Below are 18883 nucleotides of genomic sequence, written 5' to 3'. Positions count from 1 at the left end.
ATTGGAGCCTTTAGTCAACAATCCCAAACTCCCAAGGAACCAGCAGGCAGCCCCTTGCCACGGGCACTGCCATGTCCTGGGCCTCACCCGGGAAACTTATGGCCCCATATAAACCATTTTTTCCTGTGGGAGTTACATTCCTGCTCTGCTGCTTGCCGAAAGGTGGTTGCCTACAGTCAAACTTGAGAGCCGACAAGAAGACCAAGCACGCGGGTTCGAGGGGGTTCCTTCCCCCGCCATCGCTGCCCGGGTCACCTTCAGTCAGCCTCCTCCACGCACAAGGGAAAACTCCGAGGTGCCCCCGGGGCTGGGGAGCGGCGGCACAGCCCGGGCCTGCGCCCCCCGGCCGACCGGCGGCTCCAGGCAGCCCGGGCCCAGGCCGCGGGCAGCAGCCCAGGGCCACCGCCCAGCTCCCGCCCGCCTCCCCCGCGGCCCGGGCCGCTGCCGGGCCCGCCCGCCCCGGGCCTTGAGGCGCTGCCGGCGAGCGGAGCCAGGCCCCGGCGGGCCCGCGCTGCTGCCCCGGCCGCCGCCTCTGCAGGCCCCGGCGCTGGCGGCCCCCCCGGCGCGGCGGCGGCGGCGGCGGAAGCGGCGGCGCGGGGCGGGCCGGCGCCCGGGGGAAGGCGGCGCGGCCCGTGGGGGAGGGGAGGGGAGGCCGCTGGGCTGCACGGGGGCCCGCTGGGGCCGGAGCCTTCGCCGTGGGGCCGTAGGCAGCAAAGATGGGCTCTCCCCCAACTCGATACCTAGTGTTCTTTCAGTACCTTGGCACTAAATATAGGTAGGTGCCTCAGCATGTGCTCAGCCATGTGCGGTGGAAGTGACCAGCGCCTGCTGTGGCCCTGGGGGTCACCCACGGGCCGTGAGGGGGGAGCCGGCCCTGCCATGGGGGTTACCCACGGGCCGTGAGGGGGGAGGTGCAAGGAGGTGGCTGGGGAAGGATGGGCAAGTGCAGTGGTTTTGGTGAGGGATAAATCCTTTGCTGAGCAAGTGAGAGCAGATGGGGAGCTGGACGATGCATCCTACTGCTGTGTAGAAGTGTTAGGAAGGGGGATGGTCTGGGCAGGAAATGCATAAAATGGGCAAAGAGAAAATAACAAAGGATGGAGGAGGCGGCATAGTTGTGGTCTCAGGCTGGATGGGGGAGCCAAGTTACTGTGTTTCCTGTGGTGGTTTGTGGGGTGCCTGGTGGTGTGGGCAGTTCTCAGTGGTTCAGATACCTGCGCTGCTCGAGAGATGCAGGTGAAGTGAAATGTGGGCTGGGAGTCCTGCAGGGTAGCAGAGGCAGGGTTCCCCTTGGCCTTAAAACATCCCACATGTGTTGCTGTGCTTATTTACATATTAAAAAAAAAAAAAAAGTGTGTGGGAGAACTTGTGCAGCTCCAACTCATGGAATGGTGCCTATCTTCATGAGGATTTTACAGATTAATAGCATCATATTCCAAAACCCACGATTCTTTTGTAGTGTGCGGTCTGTGTCACTGTGGGCACTGACCTAAGTTACTCTGAGTAGTTACAGGTAGGTTGGGTTTAGCCTTAGATGTATCTCTGCACTTCAGCAGGGTTTGTGAATGGCTGTGACTTCTGTAGTAGAGAAGGAAGCTCATCACAAACTGTTTTTGTGGTGTTTTAGTACTTTTATGACATCCACAGAGCCTGCAAGAAAGGGACCTGCAACTGGCAACCAACTGGCCCTGGAATAGTTTTATCCTTAAACTCTTTTCTACTGTAATTTGTCTGCCTGACCTTCTTGTCAGTCTCCGTCTGAAGGGCTAGTCCAGATAGTAACATTTGAAGACATTTTTATTTCCAGCCGCCTTTCTTGCAAAATCAGCGCTACATCTGTTTTCCTGTCTGTTCATCAGAGTGTTTGGTCCCTGCAAGTTCTGTAAAAAGATCGAGGTCGCTCAATAGCAAACAGTTTCTTAATTGTCCCGCATTAACTTCTGGATGTATTGGTGGACTCTGTCATGTTCTGGTGTCTTGACTCCTACCAATAACTATTGTATTTGTTTTGCTTTGCAGTGGGGTTATGGGGACTTCGAATGATCAGTCAACAGTTGGAGTCCAGAATTACTTGGAGGTACGTCCTTGCTAATCATATTGTTATTAAAATGAAACTTTGAGGGTCACATTGTTGAGCTACAGATATTATCAAGGATAAATATTTTTAGATTGACACTCAGTAAAAGACACTTGCATAGTGCTAAACACTGTAATACTGAAAACACTCGGAGTGCTTTAGAAATTATGTCAGTATACAGGTGGGAGAAATAGGTCAGGGTGAAGTCAGGGACATTAAAATCCTGATACTGAAAAAGATGTGGATCCTTCAATAAGATTTGAAATTGAGGCATCCAAGTCCAGAGCTATGACTCTGAGAGCCCTGGCTCAGGCGCTGGCCCACCTGAACGTACTTTAGTATGTGAGCTTCATTAGCATTTGTTGCCTTGCCTCCTTTTATTCTTAGAACTACTTTGGTTCTGAACAGGCTTAGCTGCTCTGCTTCTGCTTTGTGTCTAAGTCCTTTATGGATTTAGAAATTAGATGCTGTGTCCTCCTGGGAGAGGATATCTAAGATAGACATTTTTCAGAACAAAGCATAGCAGGATATCCATTGTTCCAAAGAAAAAAAATGCTTGGTTTCCATTCTTCTGGAGTTCTTCTAATATGCTGGGGATAAAAAAAGGTATGATCCTGTCATTGCTGTTGTTCCTGCACTGCTCCCAGGGATTTCCCAGAATGTAGGAATGGATTTTGGAACCCAGATGCTGTTTGGGCTTGGACTGTGCAATAGGAATGCAAAAGACCCACTGTTACACCAGGAAGTAGGGAGTGGGTTGCTTGTGTAGGGTAAATGCTCAGCACACCTGGATGTTTGTGCAACCCAGTTGTAACTTAATTACAAGCTGCTGTTGAGCTGTGTTTGTTTGAGCGGTGCTGGTGAATCCTGTGTGTGTGTGCAGGGCAGGAATGAAAAGGAAGCTGCTTTATTTTTCTCTCTTGTCTTGGAAGTAGTCAAAATGAAACTTGTGCCTCTTTATAAGATAAGAGATTGTTGAAGAGGTTGAAGCTGACTGCTTTAGGTCAGATCACACCTGTATATTAATAGCCAACCTTTCTGTTACTCAGTTCTCCTTTTTGGTCGGACTGTCTAACCGGACATGACAAACGGTAGCAGTTTGAAGGTGGTGCGCCAGCCATGCTTGCCTGTGATCGTCTGCGCTCTGCCTGCCTTAGCTACAGTTCTGGTGTTGTGAAGGAACAGTTGTTGAAGAGCTGGTCCAGGAGCAGACTTGCTGTCCCACCCAGCCACGCTGTGACCATGGCTAGGATTTCCACACTGTGTCTTGGTTTGCTGAGTGAGTTCTTGCCTGCTCTTGCTAAGTAGTTTGCAGAAGGAAAGTGTGATGAATTATGGCTTGAGTAAGAGTTCTCAGGGTGTATTTGTATGGCTTCTTGCCTGAGACCATTGTGGAGAAAGTGTATAAATATTGTGCAGATCTTGAAAGAAAGAAGAGCCCCGAAGGACTTTCTATCTCATTTATCTAATCCTCTGAACCATCCAGTGTCTCAGCCCCAGGCGCCGGACTTTGGGTGAGCCCAGCAGTTGTTTTGCATTATCCAAGTAACTTTGTTTTAACAGGCAAGTGGGTAGGATGGGTGATTAAAGGAGAAAAGAAAAAGAAAAAGATAAACTTATTTGGTGTTGTCTTTTCACAGTATCAGCACTTTGCAGGCCAGTTCTGGGATATATGCTTTGCTTTCATGTGGTGGTATTGATGCTGGGCACTGCTGAGCAGGGCTGTGTGTATTAGAACCACATGGGAAGTCTTAAAGCAACTTTAATAGAAAACTTCTGGGGCCTGTAGGAATTTAGCTTCCTTCCTCCATTTCTGTGTAGCCTTGAACTTCACAACTTTCCAAACCCAGGAAGGCAACTGAAGGGAAGGGCAAAATTAAAACTCTAATGAGATCCTTATTGTATTCTAAATATGTTCAGACATTTGTTTGCAGTTACAGGCAGGCAAATAACCTGTGAGGTGTAGACCTTGTATTTCAACAACTGTATCATTAAAAGTGTAATGGACTGGTTTGTGAGAGTGTACTGCAGCTCTCTGTGTGATAAAGTAAAACTGCTGGACTGGGGCTGAGCAGAAGGCCTGTCTATAACCCTTTGTCACTGTAAAGTGCCATATCCTACAGGACACAGAAGCTTTTGCAGTCCTCAGTGCTGCTATGTAACAGAGCCCTGGGACTGTATGGAGGAACTGGAGACTTGTTATAGTTTGGGAACAGATGTAGATATTTGAAGGAGCTTTTAATGTATCTTTGAGGGGGGTGAGCTTTGCAGGCAACACTTTCTTGGAGGCAGCATACTTGTCTTGAAGTACTTGAAGCCCAGCTTGCTAGTGATGGGTTGAACATAAAATGCCAGACCTTGTTCCCCAGGTGGCAAAGGCTGAGTCCTGTGACTTGGCTCCCTCAGGTTCCTTGTGGAAGCTTACAAGATGCAGGACTTCGCTCTCTAGTCTCAATTCTTACACAAATGTCATTACTGTAAAGGAAGGTGTCCTGTGTAGCACCTTTTGCTAAAGTGGGTATCTGTTGCTTGTGCTAACAGGCACCGTACGCAGGGCCTGCTAGGATCTACAGAAAGTTCCCTTTCATGTTTGGTTTGAACCATCTCCGGAGTGTGCTGTTTCCCATTGTGCTGGTGAATGCTGTCCAAAACTAATCTTCCCCACACGAAGCTCTGTTTTGGCCAGCAGCCTTGTGCTAAGGCCAGATATTATTCCTCACGAAAGGAAAAGGGGGAGTAGGAGAGGAGAGAAAGAGAACATACACAATCTCCCTACTATGCAAGGCAGCTTTGGTACACACACATGCACCACCACCCCCCCAAAAAAAAGAAAAAAGAAAGGAAAATGGACCAAGAGTACTGTCATCTTCGACCCCTGTTCTGATTATGATTTCAGCCACATAGAAGATTGGTTTGGAAACCCTTTCTTCTAGCAGAAGCTACTTTCTCAGTTTTTTCTTCCTGGATTTCACTTCAACTTGTATCTGTTCCGCTAAAAATGAGTTAGATCTTTAATTAGTTTCAGTTGACGTAGCACCCATTGAGTCAGTGAGGCTGTGATGACTTGCAACCAGAAGCTTGCATGTTGTTATTAGAACACAGCAATTTATAAATCATGCAGCATCCCTGACAACACAGCACAGTCCCTTGTATCTGTGCAACTAATGCCATCATGCATGATGAAACCAGTAAGCAATCCAGCTGGTGTGAAAGAGAAATAGACGCTTATTTTTCCAAAACATTCCTAATGCCTGTAGAGATACCTGGCTGAGTATCTTGAGGATCTTTTTATTTAGACTTCAGGGAGAGAAGTGGATGAACTTGTGCTTCTCCGTCATAGGTGGTATACATTAATGGGCCTGTTCTTCATCTTGCCTTTCCAGCATTTGTACAGAGGAGAGAACTGAGCTGCGAGTAATAATAGCAATCTGGAATGTGGATCCATATCATTCTGGCATGCAACAGTGGAAACTTCAGTGTGATTCAAAATGTGGAAGTGCTTAGTGAATGAAACCTGTTAGCAGAACAGATCTACTAAATGCAAATAGTACTTTCCCCTGCATCACCGGTATGCAGGGTGTTAGAGGTATAAATGGACACCATGGGATGCTTGTTGCTGCGCCAGGAATATGGTTGTCTGGAAAGACTGTGACTCAGGAAGTAAAAGCCAAATGAAAATGGATGAGATCTGGCTCCATGAAAGTCCTCCAGCAGGTGCCAAGCCAAGACTTCAGTGTGTTTGTAACACCTGCTAAAGAGAAGGATATTGGCGTGCTCTGGGGCTTAAGGAAGGGAACAGAGACCTGTGAACTCCGAGCACACGGGAGGACAGCTCAGCTCCCTCCTTTATTCCTGTATCTTCTCTGTTGCTTTTTAGCTGGGTGCCCACGGGTAAAGTGCTTAACTTCTGCCTCAGTTTCCCTCATAGGAACATGTAGATGATACCCAGCAGGGTAGGGATCTGGATTAACAGCAGTAAAGCCTTTTGAGTGCTTCAGATAAAAGGCCTGCTTGGTTTTGGGGGCTTGTTTTTTCTGAAAGGGCAGGAAGAACTGGTTGCTATCCAAGCAATTACTAAATGTAAATAATGCATCTTTTTTGAAATTCAGCGTGGGTGATATTAACAGATTAAAGTATACAGGAACCAGAGGAGGAAACAGTCAGCTGCCTATAGGCTCAAAGGACATCTGGATGGTACAGATATGAGACATTTGCACAGGTGAAGGGGTCATTTCTGAATTGCCTGCAAAGAAGTTCAGCAGTTCTGAAATTCTCTCTTTAAGGAGATTAATTAGGATGGGCTATAAATGAAATTTTAAAATTGAAACTGGAGGCAGCAGTTGATAGTATATTATCCACTGCATGCCTGTTAGGCTGGAGGAAGAATCCATAAACACAGCTTTCAGTTTTCAGAAACTGATTTATTGTTGATGGTGGTCCCATTCCTCCTTAGATGCCCAGCACATACATCCTTCGGTCATCCCTCCGGAGAGGTGCACCTGGAAGAAAATTGTGCTAAAGGCTGCAAAAATCCCATTTGTTAAACCTAGCATCCAGTCCTGCACCTTTGTGGATTCATTGGCTGACCTGACGGGGGAACAACCAGATTTGCCTTGGAGTCTGCAATCCTCTCTTCCTCTCCAGCCTGCTCTCCAATAAGGCTCAATTCCCACTGGCAGAAGAGAAGAGATCCAAACAGTCTTATTATCCAGCTTTGTTCAGATGCAGTGACTGAAATGGGATGCAGTGTGGGATCCAAAAGAGTGCTGCATCCAAACTTCTCCAAACCCCTAACAAGGAAGGAGGATGTTTTCCATGTTCGCTCCTGTTCTCTTTCTCCCTCTACCCCCATTCAACTATGTTCCCACTGGCTGGTTTTTGCCTGATGAGAAAGGAGGGGGAGAAGAGGGTGGAGAAAGGGAGGAGCCTGCAAAACCCAAACGTTATCTTTGCAGAAACTTTGCTCTTAAAATGCAACTTCTGCTTTAAGACAGATTGCTGAGGCAGAAATCAAGGTCGGCTGCTGAACTATTTAATTTCTGTCTGCTTCTCTGTGCTTAAGGGTGATAAATAAAGATTTTCATTGTTAATTGTAACCACATGTGAACTCCAAACAGAAGGATTAGGAAGGGAAAAAGGCTAGGGTCATTTTTGTTCTGTTTCCCAGGTCTTCCCCAGCAGCTTGGTTACGTTTTTTCCTTGCCTCCCTGTGCATTTTAACAGTATGTTTCTGGGAGCCCAGAACCCCGTCTGCTTAAATAGAAGAAGTCTGGAAGGTATTTGTGAGTCAGCAGTTCAAACTTTACTGACTCTTGGTACCAAATTAAAGTCTAATCAAGACCACTGCTGGGTTCACTACTCGGGAGCGGAGATGGGAGAGAAGGAAACTAGCTTCTAGTCATTTGGTTTTCTGCTTTTTTTTGGTGATGTTTTTCAGTCTTTCAGATATGCTTCACTCATTCCCTGTAACAGATTACGTTGGATTTTCTGTCTAGGGCCTGTCTTCACAAAGAAAAAAGTTGCATTTTGCAGTGCTCCAGCAACCTACTTTAAAACCTTATTGTAAGTAAGAGCTACTATAGTTTTAACATTGCATTAGAAACCTTGGTATTCCAATGACTTCGTGACCTACCAGCATTTGTCCCTTACCAAAACCCACCCTGGCTTTGCTAAACTTAGGCCAGTCTAGACAGACCCTTTAATATAGAGCTTCTAATTAACTGTGTTAGCATCTCTTTTGCTCTGCCTCTTTTGTGTGTTCGTCTTGATTAAAAGACACCATATTAATGACTCATTTAGCAGGATTTTATTTACTTTCCCAGCAGGAGCCTGTAGTAATTCACCCAGTTGTTTTTCCAGCCCTTTGTTAGTGGGCAGAATGAAACGGCAGAAACAGGGTGGGGATAAAATCCAGCCGTGTGGAGAGGAACACTTGGGAAGGGGAAACAACAATCCTAGCATCGGGTGGATTCTCCATGCCAAAATCTGTGCACAGAACCTAGAGGATCTGAATTACTGTCCTACCCCTTGTGTTAATAGTAAGTTTCAGCTTGTTGAAATACAACATTAGCCAACTAATTTTTAAAGTGTGTCTCAGCTGCAAGTGTAATTTAGGGCCTTTGGGCTCCAATAAGCTTGAACTCTGTGATGGTGTAAATGTTTGTCATTTTCTGCTTTAGCCTTGCTATGGCAGAGGTCTTAGTGTGAGTGAGACGTCATCTGAATATTAAGGCAACTCTAGCTCCTGGAGAAAACAGTACTCTTGAGGATTAGCCAAGTCCTGCATTAATGCAACTGTGGAAGCAGCAAATATAAGGAAATTCCATCTTGTAACTGCCAGTAGCGTGTGTTTGTCCTGTGGTTATTTGTACCTGCTGGGATAGCTCAGTGTCAGCTCTTCAACTACTGGTGTGTTTTATGAGTGCTGTGTCTTGATTCTTAGATCTGTCTATATTTATATTTCTCAGTGGGACTAATAAATGCATTACGTCAGTGCTATGCTACTCCTCTTCTGGTCCCCTGGCTCCTCCTCTGCTCTCAACAATGAATGGAAGCATGTTGCTCTCTGTAGCCTTGCTCCCATTGGGGATGGAAAAGAACTTTGGCCTGCAGCAGTAAGCTGCAGTATTTTACACCATACTTGGCCTGCACTGGAAGCAAAGGATGCAGCCTGAGCTCCTTCAGGTGTCTTGGCTGATGTCATTCAGACGTCACTGCATGCTGTTTCCATCCCTTTAAGGACTGGGTTCTGCAGCTCTTTAAGAACTGCTAAAGTAATCTGAGTTCTTAGCAGTAAATTGCAGGGGTGGTGTCTGGGTTTAAATGGGTAATTCTGTCCTCTTTCCCACTCACCCAATGATATAAAGCAAAGGATAGGGAGATGAATATTTTTTTACTTTGTACACATAACATCCAAAATGCCATGTGAGTCTCCTTCTGTTCAAGGTGATTTCAGGACAAAAGGTGAGAAGCCGCAGGTGCTAGGAGAAGTCCCCCAAACATGCTCCCCTCCATCCCTTTCTTTGCAGCCCACAGTAAAACTTCCAATTACTTTTCTGTGTGAGCAATCAGGAGACATGTGGTTAGCAAGGAGGACAATTTTTTTTTTCCTGGTTAACTTGAAATGAGTCCACTATTCATGAATCCATCTTGTGTTGGCTTTCAGAAGGCAGCGGAGAACCTAAAACCCGTTGTTCCTATCAAGTTCCACATCTCCAGCCGAACAGATACTGGTGTCCATGCACTCTGCAACTCTGCTCACCTCGACATCCAGAAAGCACCGGGGAAGCCAGCTTTTAAAGAGAAACAGCTCATCTACAGTCTTAATTGCCACCTGAGGCCTGAGCCAATCCGGTGAGTTAGTGGCAAGTCAAAATTTTTATTTTGCCCTTGTTGGAGAAAGGAGGAGATGCAGCAATGATCTCCCATCTTCACCCAGGCGATGTATTTTCCCGTTACATGTGCTGGCAAACCACTCCCTTGCACATGTGTATTTCTGCTGCTACCAGACCCCTGGCATGTTAAAGATCAAACTTGTTCCACCATTGTCATTATGAGATAATCTATGCTGGTACCCCTAAAACAGGAGGAGTTTTGAGAGACAGAGATCACCATGTAAATATTGAATCCACTGGGATGACTCTAGTTTCACGTGTGAGCCAGAACACTACTATTTTAACTTCCAGTGCTGCTTTATTCCCCAAACTCCCTAATTTTCTTTGTTCATTGAATTGGCATTTAGCAAAAACTTGGCTGCAGTATTGCCGCTCACCTATATCTGTGCAAAAAGATGAAGAATAAGCAAACAAAATTGTTGTTAGTGTTAGCATAGTCTACTCTTCCCTTCCCACGTGATCAGACTCTTTTTCTTCCCTGCTAGACCAAGGCAACTGTTTGACGTGGTTTAGAGAAGTTACATCAAAAGGCCCAGTTTAGTATTTTTATAGCAAGACTTGATGTTTTATTCACTGTTCATGCTATACCCAACTGTTAATGACTAGGGAGAGCTGCATATGAATGTGTAGTGAGGAAGTTGGTACAACAATCTGCAGAGAGCAGAACAGCCATTTCTTCTTCCTGTGTTCTTCTTTCTTCTTGTTAGAGCTATTACTCTTGCAGAATTCCAGAGCAAGCTTATTCTGCATGAGCTGGGTCTGAATGCCCACCCTCAAAGGCAGAAAAAAAAGATCATTAAACTAACAGTTTCTGTTAGGATATTGAATCAATTACATAATTACTATGCCTTGTGAATTTTTCAAAAGGTGGATTGAATTTCATTTCCTTTGCTTTTCTTCTCAAGCTGTTGTGCAGTTTCTCTGTCAGCCATCAGTTTTTGTGTTCTTCCCCAGACATGGGCACATTTTCATGGTTAAAGTGTAAATTGAATGTAGCGTTGAGGTTTTTGGACTAAAAACTAAATCTGTGCTGTGTCATAAAATCAACATATCATTTGCCAGCAGCTGCTTTGCTGCGCTCTATTCTTTCTTGTGTTACTTTGTCTTATTTGCATAAACTAAAAACTCTTCAAGGTACAGACTGTCTTTGTTTGTACAGCATTTGGCACAACAGGACTTGGATCTCCATGCAGTACCCTACTGACGAGTGTGTCAAAGCACTACAGAGTGTTGTGCAAGAAGATGGGTAATTTATAGGAGGTATTTAGATGAGCAGAAAAACTTTGATGCAAGATGCCAGCTAGTAATTACTCAGAGGCCCAGGCTGCTCTGCTTCATGTTACTGCAGTCTTTCTGATGTCTGGTGATGTGAACATGAAGGAAGATCGTGGAGGCAAGTTTCCCGTGCCAGAGCAAGGGCCCAGGACAAAAAAAGCACATCCACCCCAATCAAGGGATTGTTGTGAGAATAGCAACATTACTATGAAGTACGTCCCTCTTCCCTTGTCACCCAGTTAGTTTTATTTTCTGATCTCTTCTGTATGAAATAAGGCCTGACCCAAATGCTGACATAGCAAGGCCTGTGATTTGAGGACTGACATCATACTTGCATCTGTTCTTGGTTTTGCAAGGGAGGATTCAAGTTCTCCAGGGCTTGGGGAGCGGTGAATCCAGCTCTAAATGTGCAGGTGCTCAAAAAGTGTTTGGGGTCTGAAGGAGGGAGACATGAACAATGGTTTAACTTTTTTCCCAGGAGGTCTTCCGTGCATGTTCCACATGCTGTATAAAGTGAAGAGTGAGTTAGTCTAAGTTGGCTGAAGCTGTGGTGTGCTCTGCGCAAGGTGTTGATCTGCAATTCAATCAGCTGTTTAGACTTTTTGAGAGCGTATTGCAAGCATTCTAACCTTAAGCAAAGGAAGGAACCCGAGGAAAGCAGTCCCAGGTGGCAGAGTCTTCTCTAGCTTTGACTACACTGGCGGGCATTGAGTACCTCTGGAAACCAGGCCCTCAGGATCAGACTCTCCAAGGTGTCTGCTGCTTTTTAGAGGCAACAAAGCAGACTGCCTGCCCCTGGTTGGCAGCAGAGATAGGTTGCCAATCTGCAGATGTGACTAGGGGGTGAGACATTCCAGCGTGCCCTGGACATGCCAGTGGCACCTGCAGTGCTGGGCAGAGGCTAGCTAGGTTGCAGAAACTCTGCATCTGCTTTAACATTCTGTGAAACACAGGTTAACTAGTTGTTAAGCTAGTGCTGGAGCAACAAGTTACTTGGAGTAAAATAAGTTCAGTGTTGGTCAGCAGTCCCTGACGTGACTTGCTCCAGACCTTATACTGACTCGGTGTGAATCACAGATGGACTGAAGGGGTCACTTTCTGGTCTAGTGGCCATTCTCTAGACCATGTGCTGTGATGATGCAAGGAGCGCTATTAGGTGGAGGGCCTCTGCCGCCACAGTTCTGCTGTGTCACGTCTAGAGGGCATATTGATTCCAGGGAACGAATTCCAACCTATGCTGATAGTCGTGTATGTGTGTGAGACTGGTAATTTGACATTTGTTGCTGTAACAAGGTACATTGTGACTGGGATCCCACCTAGGTACCGTCTGTAGGCCTATGTCGAAGAAGTGTTTAGTGCCTGTAGCTCTCATGGCCTCAGGACTGGGTTTTGCAGTGTCTGCATGCAGCGTTTCTGGAGTTGTATGTCAGTGATGTTTTGCATTTATTTAAATATAGTGGGACTTTTTACTGGTGGGCTCTCAACTCGGTCAGTGACTGGAGCAGAAGCTGCAGCAACAGTCTTGGAGCCAGCTGCATTCTTTCGCCTCTGAGCAAGCACCAGGGGAGCCATCAGAGGGTGAAGGGAAAGAGGAAGTAAAATCCGTGGAATCTGAGCTTGGGAAGGAGGGCAGGAAGGCACTATGAGAGCCTTATTACCAGAGGCACATAGTTCTTGTTAGTGACTGTTTATTAAGTTGGTTTAACTGACCTTTTTCCCTGGAGGTTTAGAGTTCCTTTGACAGCCCTCAGACAGTTTGGGGACAAGCATAAGGCCACACTGCTTTTCCCGTTTGATCCTAACAGTCTTCTGACTGTCAATGTTAGCTGTTGCTGTCCCTCCGTGAGACCCTCTTACGATGTCTTGGGAGTGGGTGAGCTCAGCCCAAGGGCAGTGTGAGATGACTGTTATGCTGCTTGGGCTTGATTTAGAGTGCATCTGCTGTTAGAAATGCATGACTGTCAATCCCCAGAAATCCATAAGGGAAATTTCTCCCGCCTCCCCCACCTCATTTACAAAAATGTGTTATAGCAGTTTGCGGAGCTGATCGAGTGTTTCTCTGAAAGCAAAGGTTTCGCATTGGGTACCTGAAAAAAAACCAGATACTACTGATTTCACTGTTTCTACTGCACAGCCCACAAACAGCCATCCAATAACAAGTCAGACCGTGCATCCCAAACCTGAGATTGAACATTAGCATGATAATACAGGACTAACAGTTTTGCACTTAAAAATGGCCTCTAAAGTAGCAGCTAGATTCCTCTACAGTGAGAGGCTAGAACACAAAGCAAATCTCTCTCTCTCAAGCTAAGTTGCGTGCCTAACATCTGTGAGTTACTGTCCCTTGACAGCTTTCACCTTTTTTGACGTATGTGTGAAGAGTCTAATGCAGCTGCTGTGGGGTGAGGCTGGAGAAGATTTCTTTTCAGACTGCTGTGTCAATTTAAAAAAAAAAAGGATTCTGAAATAGAATTTGACTTATGCAGGGTTTTGGTTGTTATTTTTGCTCAGACTGAAAACTAGGTCAGAATATATACTCCCTGGAAGTCAAACTGTTTCTGGGCATTCTAGCAGTAACAGGGAACATGAAGTAGGTCACAGTTTTGATTTCCTTCCTTAAAAGACTAAAGCAGTTGTTTGGGAATCAAAACTAGCTGATTCTACAGCCAGAGGGTACCACAGCAATAATCGATCTGTTCTGTCCATCACCAGCCACTGAATCTCAGTCTTTTCCCCCCAAGTTTAGGCTTGTAACTTTGAGTTGTGTTACCTAGCTTTAGTGGAATAAGTTGTCCTCAAGAGCTAAAACTACTGTTGTGACCATGCCACTTTCAATAATAGTAGTCACACATACATAGTTACTGCTAGCTTTGTGATACCTTGACTGATTAGTCCAAGAGCAAACAGGAAATTTGCTGCTGAAGAAAGTTTTAAGTTAGAGAGTGTCTCCAAAATGAGGGAGCAGTGGGAATCTCACAGATGGGAAAAGTGTTTTTTTGTCTCTTGCTAAGATCTGGCAGGTATGTGTCAGGAGGTGGTCTCTTCTGACAGGATGCAGTACAGCCCTGATCAGTTAGAGTTGATCAGGATGCAGTCAGCTCTACTCCTTCTGCCTTGGCCTGAACCTTTTAAAAATGGTTTAGCTGCATTCCATTAAGGAGCTTGGTGATGGGCATGAGTCTAAGTGTATTCAGCAGGCACCTCCTCCCTGTGTAAATACTACTTTGCCAAGAAGAATTCTCTCCTAATGCTGAAGAGAAAACTCAGCACTTTCATGTGGTTGCAAGCAGGGGGTGGTGGAGAGGGATCTTTGTGAGAACACATTGTTGTTGATAGAGCTTGGAAGCGAAACAGAATTCCAAGCTGGTTGACTGACTGTATCATCAGCAATAATAATCTTCTTTGTAGCACGATGGGTCTCTTCTATCAACTGCTCTGTCTTAGATTTGCAAAGCATATGTGGAAGGACCTTGTCTGCAAAGGCCAGGGTGTGTTTCAAAGATGGGGTAACTTTAGGAGGACTTAGCTGTCCCTTAAGTAGCGATGGTAATACAGTAGACTCATACCTCCTATTTCTGGTTTCGGTTTTGTGAGCACACAATAAAAGCTGTCTGAGTGACAACAAGACAGAGCTGGAATTCCTCCCACCTCTTGCAAATTGGCATTTAGTTTCTGTTGTCAGTGGAAAGAGAAGGATGTACTTCTGGAGACAGTCTTTGTATCTAATATATTGCCATTTCTGGTTAGATGTCTTCAGGCTTTTTTTCCTTCAACCTGTGAAATTCAGGCTGTGTTGAAAAGGTAAAGAATGCCATGAGACTTATTTTCCAGCAGTCTTTCAAAAAATGGGATCTTAATGAGTGCTGAAAGGTAGCTGCTGGAATAAATGCTGGAAAGACGTTTCTAGCTAGCTAGAAAGAGCCTATGGTAGCGATTACACCTGCTAGGAGAGGCAGGAAAGGATGCCTCTGTTTAAGAGCATAAATAGGCTTTTCTGAAAGAATCACTCTTATCAGGGGGACTGAAAGGATGGTTACTTAACAAAAATCACATAAGTGTTAACAAGAGCAGTTCAAGATAGATTAAATGCTTGTGGAGGCATGTAGATAGAGGAAGATAAATGTAATAATTATATTACTGTGTTTAGAAAACACTGGAGGTCCCAGGTTCAAACTCCAGTGCAGGCCTGGAGGATGTAGTTTGCATTTCTACTGAGAGTTCATAATAGTGGAGCAATCTCCTGGGCTTGTTATTGCAAATCATTGTGGAGGCCTGTGGCTCAACTTTTAATTTCTTCTTCTGTGGTCTGAGCCTTTGCAGTCAAGGAATGGGAGCCAGAGGGACTTGAGCTGGCAAAAATCCCTGAAGCACCAACCTTTTTAAGTAAATAAATAGGTTTGTCTATTACTTGATCCCAAATGGTATCATATGTTTTGGCTTCCCTGGGTCCCTTTTCCTCACTATGCCAAACTCCAAAGACAGAAGGGCGTGCAGCAGGAGAAAAACTACCTTCTAAGGAGAGGTATCCTCTAAAGTAACACCTGTAGAGAGATTATGCCTGTGTAATAGCAAATTCTTGCTGTGTGATCCCTGCAGTACGGTGAGTAGCCAGTACTCTGGGATAAGAGAAACAAATCCAGTAAAAACTGCTGCTGACATGTTCAAATCAATGATAACACTTTGGGAGAGGTGCAGAAACATAGGGAAGCTCTGTTTTCTCCCTTGCCAGAGAGAAGGGTGTTTTCTTCTCTGACAGCCTTCATACCTTTCCTTCTGGCTACCAGGCTGTCTGCGTTTGATGGTAATGGTGGTGCTGGCTTAGAGAAACAAGGCAATTTCTCCCTGTTGCTTATAGAAGAAAACAGGGGAGTTAAGCTGCCTAGAAAGCTGCTTCTTGATTTAACTGCCCAGAGTCAGTGGAAGATAAGTAGACACGAACATCCCCAAAAGACATTTTCTGCACACATGAAACGCGAGGTTCCCAGGAGGTCTCCTGCATGTAGCATTCCACTGTTTTCAAGATAGACTCAGTTGAGAAGATGGGTGGGAGGCACCTTTTTTTTCATTGCTGCAGCAAAGTCCGATTTGTCTTGGAGGTTGCGGGGGGAGGTGGGAGGGAAGTGACCTAGTTTCAAGTATCTCCGTCTGCTACAACGAGCTGCATAGCCGCCTTCAAGCACGGAGGTCTCTGTTACTGGGGGAGTCCGTCCCGCTCTTGTTTGGGACTGTGGTTCTGCAAAAGCGGAATGGCACAGTGTTCGTAAGGTGTGCTCCTCGGCTGGAGGTAGAGGGAGTCAGCTTGCTTTGGGAAGTCGCAGCCTCTCACCTTAAGCATCGCTAGGAACACATGTGCTCTCAGCCAGATGTGCAGTACAGTTTGATGGGCTGGGTGAGCTGTTTGGTTTCACGGCACAACAAAGAAATCATGCTATCAGTTGCCACTTCTCAACTGTGGGCCTTTTGTGATGGTGTGAGTGTCCCCAAAGCGTGGTAGCAGATGACCCAAAGTCAGTTTCACTGTGTATCTGATGACAGGGGTGATGCCAGGGCTCTTCTGCCACCTTGTAGATGCCTGTGGCAGCCTACAGGTGCATATCCTCGGTCACTGGTTAGTCATTGGCTGTCAGGAAGTGCAGTGTCTCGAAGAATCCATTGTATGTTTTAGTTACCATCTATGTGGTGACCAGGCGACAGCTTTTGAATTAGCACATGACATTTCTCTCCATCTCTTTCTCTCCTAACAGCATTCTGAATGCCTACCAAGTGGCCAATACCTTTCATGCACGCTTCTGTGCACTGTCAAGAACCTACGTTTATCGGCTGTTGTTGGGCTGCGCTCATCATTCTGAAATACCAGTGTTCGAAAGGGATCTCTGTTGGGCTCCTGCGGGAGGGTAAGTGTGCCCCATTAAACCTCCCTGGGGAGCTACCTCATCAACATTTGGAAAAGGCTTGGCTTTTGGGGAAAGCAAGGGGGGAGTAATTTCCATGCGTGAGACCAGATTCCCCATTTGTATTGACAAGATTTCCCTGTTGGAAGCAGTGCAACTGCACTGAGTTATGTTCACTGAGACCTGAGACTTACAGACTTTTTTCATTGTACTGTCAGTTGTACCTGTGACAGACATGCTTAGCACTGCTGAAATAACTCAGTGACTCCAGGCACAGTCCATCAACAACTTTCTGTGTCTCTCCCCATGGCGGTGATGAGCGTTTCCTCAGATGACCTTGCCAATTCATACAGCAAACCCATTTGGACAGCTGGCTGAAGGGAACAGCGCTCTGATATGATGCAGAGAGGCAGAAATGCATTGCACGGCAGATCTCAGAGTTTTAGGTGTGACCATACAGGCAGGCAAGAATGAAGGCTGAAAAGTATTTATTTATTTACTTATCTATTTATTATTTCCCCCGCCCCCCCCCCAGTCCTGTTTCTGGTAGCAACTGTATGTAAATCTGCTGTCTTATTCCTTGTCTGCGTGCTTGTATGTTTGAATAGGGAGAGCCATGACTCTGAGCAACCCTACAATAACAAACCCGTGTATCTAGCTCAGTGTTCACTTGCGTTCTTGGAGTAGCCACTGAGTAATAACAAATCAGTGCTTGTATATGCAAGGGAAGAAAAACAAATTCAGTGCCATTTAAAAAAACCAACAACTTAGGACATGATAAACAGTGAGTGAGGAAAAAACAAACAAACCCCAGAAGATAATTTGTCATTGTCCTTTCAGTTTATGTTGTACTGAGATAAACATACATTGGAGAAAACTGGTTTTCCACAACATTATAGAAAAACAGGTTTGTAGCTGGTTGTGGCCATTTCATCATCACTATTGGAATAACAATTGTGGGTAGTGGAAAAAAATGTAATCTCAACTGTCCTAGCAGAGGAATGAAGATGACATTGTCCTAACGTTAAATTGCTGACTTTCTTTTCTGTGGGCTGTGGAAGGGAAAAATAAGTATGAAATTGCAAAATTAGATGTTATGTGCACAACGTGCCTTCATCTCAAGCTTTGTGAAACAGCATTTAATTTAATCCAGACACTGCAGTTAACTTTCTCAAATAGCAATACTACATAAAGGATAGGGTGAGTATTTAAGAAACTCTGAATGGGAGCTGTCTCACTAAAAGTTGGGATATTTGGACTGCTAGTAGTGGAGAAGCTGATAGCTTCTACTACTTGCACTACTGAACACATCTGGTGTATGAAACACATAATAAACTTTAAACTTCTGTAGGCATCTGAGTTGCCAACTAGGTGACATCAGCGCTTCTCAGTGTGACCAGGATACTAGTAATTTTTCTTGAACACAGTGAAAAAGCTTAATGATGTTGGAAAATCTCATCTTGATTTTTTTTTTTTTTCTTCAGGAGCATTTTGACTTCTGCTAAGATCTGAAAAACTTAAGCCATACATCATGCATACTTGCTCAGGGTGTTCTTAGGAGAAATTTACAAAAATACAATAAAAATAAGCATCTGTGCAGCAAATGTATTTGTAAATCTAAATTCCTTTGCTTGAGACCTAGATACTTCCAATGAAAAAATCTGAATGACACTTGACATTTGGAGTTTTACCCTTGGCCCTTTCTTCTGTAAAATCCAACTTTGGGTTTACGCTGGCTTCACCTCTGAAAGTTTGCTCACTCATTCCATTTCTGTTACTTCCTAATTTCGGCTTTTGGCTGTTGCAAATCTAAGGTTTGGAAAGCCATCATAGTGTTTGATGTTTTCTTACCTGGCAACATCTTTTTCAGTTTATAAGATCCAGATACTGCAAAGGATTTTGGTTCGGTTGCCCTACACTCTAGCCAACAATTTGAATAGAGTTATTTGAATTGAGCTGTTACAAGCACAGCAGGATAAAGGTTTGCGTAAAAGCATGTGCCTGCCAACCCCTCATCTAGCCTGGGGTTTTCAATACCTTCAGACCTCAGGTCACTTGGCATCTTGGTTTGTGGTTTGGGCTGTTACAAGACAAACTCCATTTTGCAAAATGTGTTTCCACAGTGCTGCAGTGTTAAATCTGCATGCCAAATTTAAGCCTCTCACCAATTAACTGGACTTTTGACCCACTTAACGTACTTGGTCCCACCTGATGCTCCTTTCCTTTTGCTCTGCATGTTTGATTTC

The 18883-nt window shown here is 45.1% G+C and overlaps 1 protein-coding gene across 2 annotated transcripts in view; it reads left to right on the top strand.

Moving 5' to 3' along the window:
• Positions 1 to 455: 455 nt before the first annotated feature.
• Positions 456 to 18883, top strand: part of PUSL1 (pseudouridine synthase like 1) — a 28636-nt gene continuing 10208 nt past the window's right edge. Inside the window, exons 1-4 of one of the 2 annotated variants that reach the window (XM_056333502.1) lie at positions 456 to 775; positions 2020 to 2077; positions 9243 to 9430; positions 16491 to 16640. In XM_056333502.1, coding sequence (XP_056189477.1) covers positions 717 to 775; positions 2020 to 2077; positions 9243 to 9430; positions 16491 to 16640 — 455 coding nt within the window. In that variant the 5' untranslated portion in view covers positions 456 to 716. The remainder of the gene's footprint in view (positions 776 to 2019; positions 2078 to 9242; positions 9431 to 16490; positions 16641 to 18883) is intronic. The other variant, XM_056333500.1, reaches the window with a different exon arrangement.

Source organism: Falco biarmicus, chromosome 3 (assembly GCF_023638135.1).
Source record: "Falco biarmicus isolate bFalBia1 chromosome 3, bFalBia1.pri, whole genome shotgun sequence".
NCBI classification, from domain to species: domain Eukaryota; kingdom Metazoa; phylum Chordata; class Aves; order Falconiformes; family Falconidae; genus Falco; species Falco biarmicus.
This window is presented reverse-complemented; position numbering and strand designations above follow the sequence as displayed.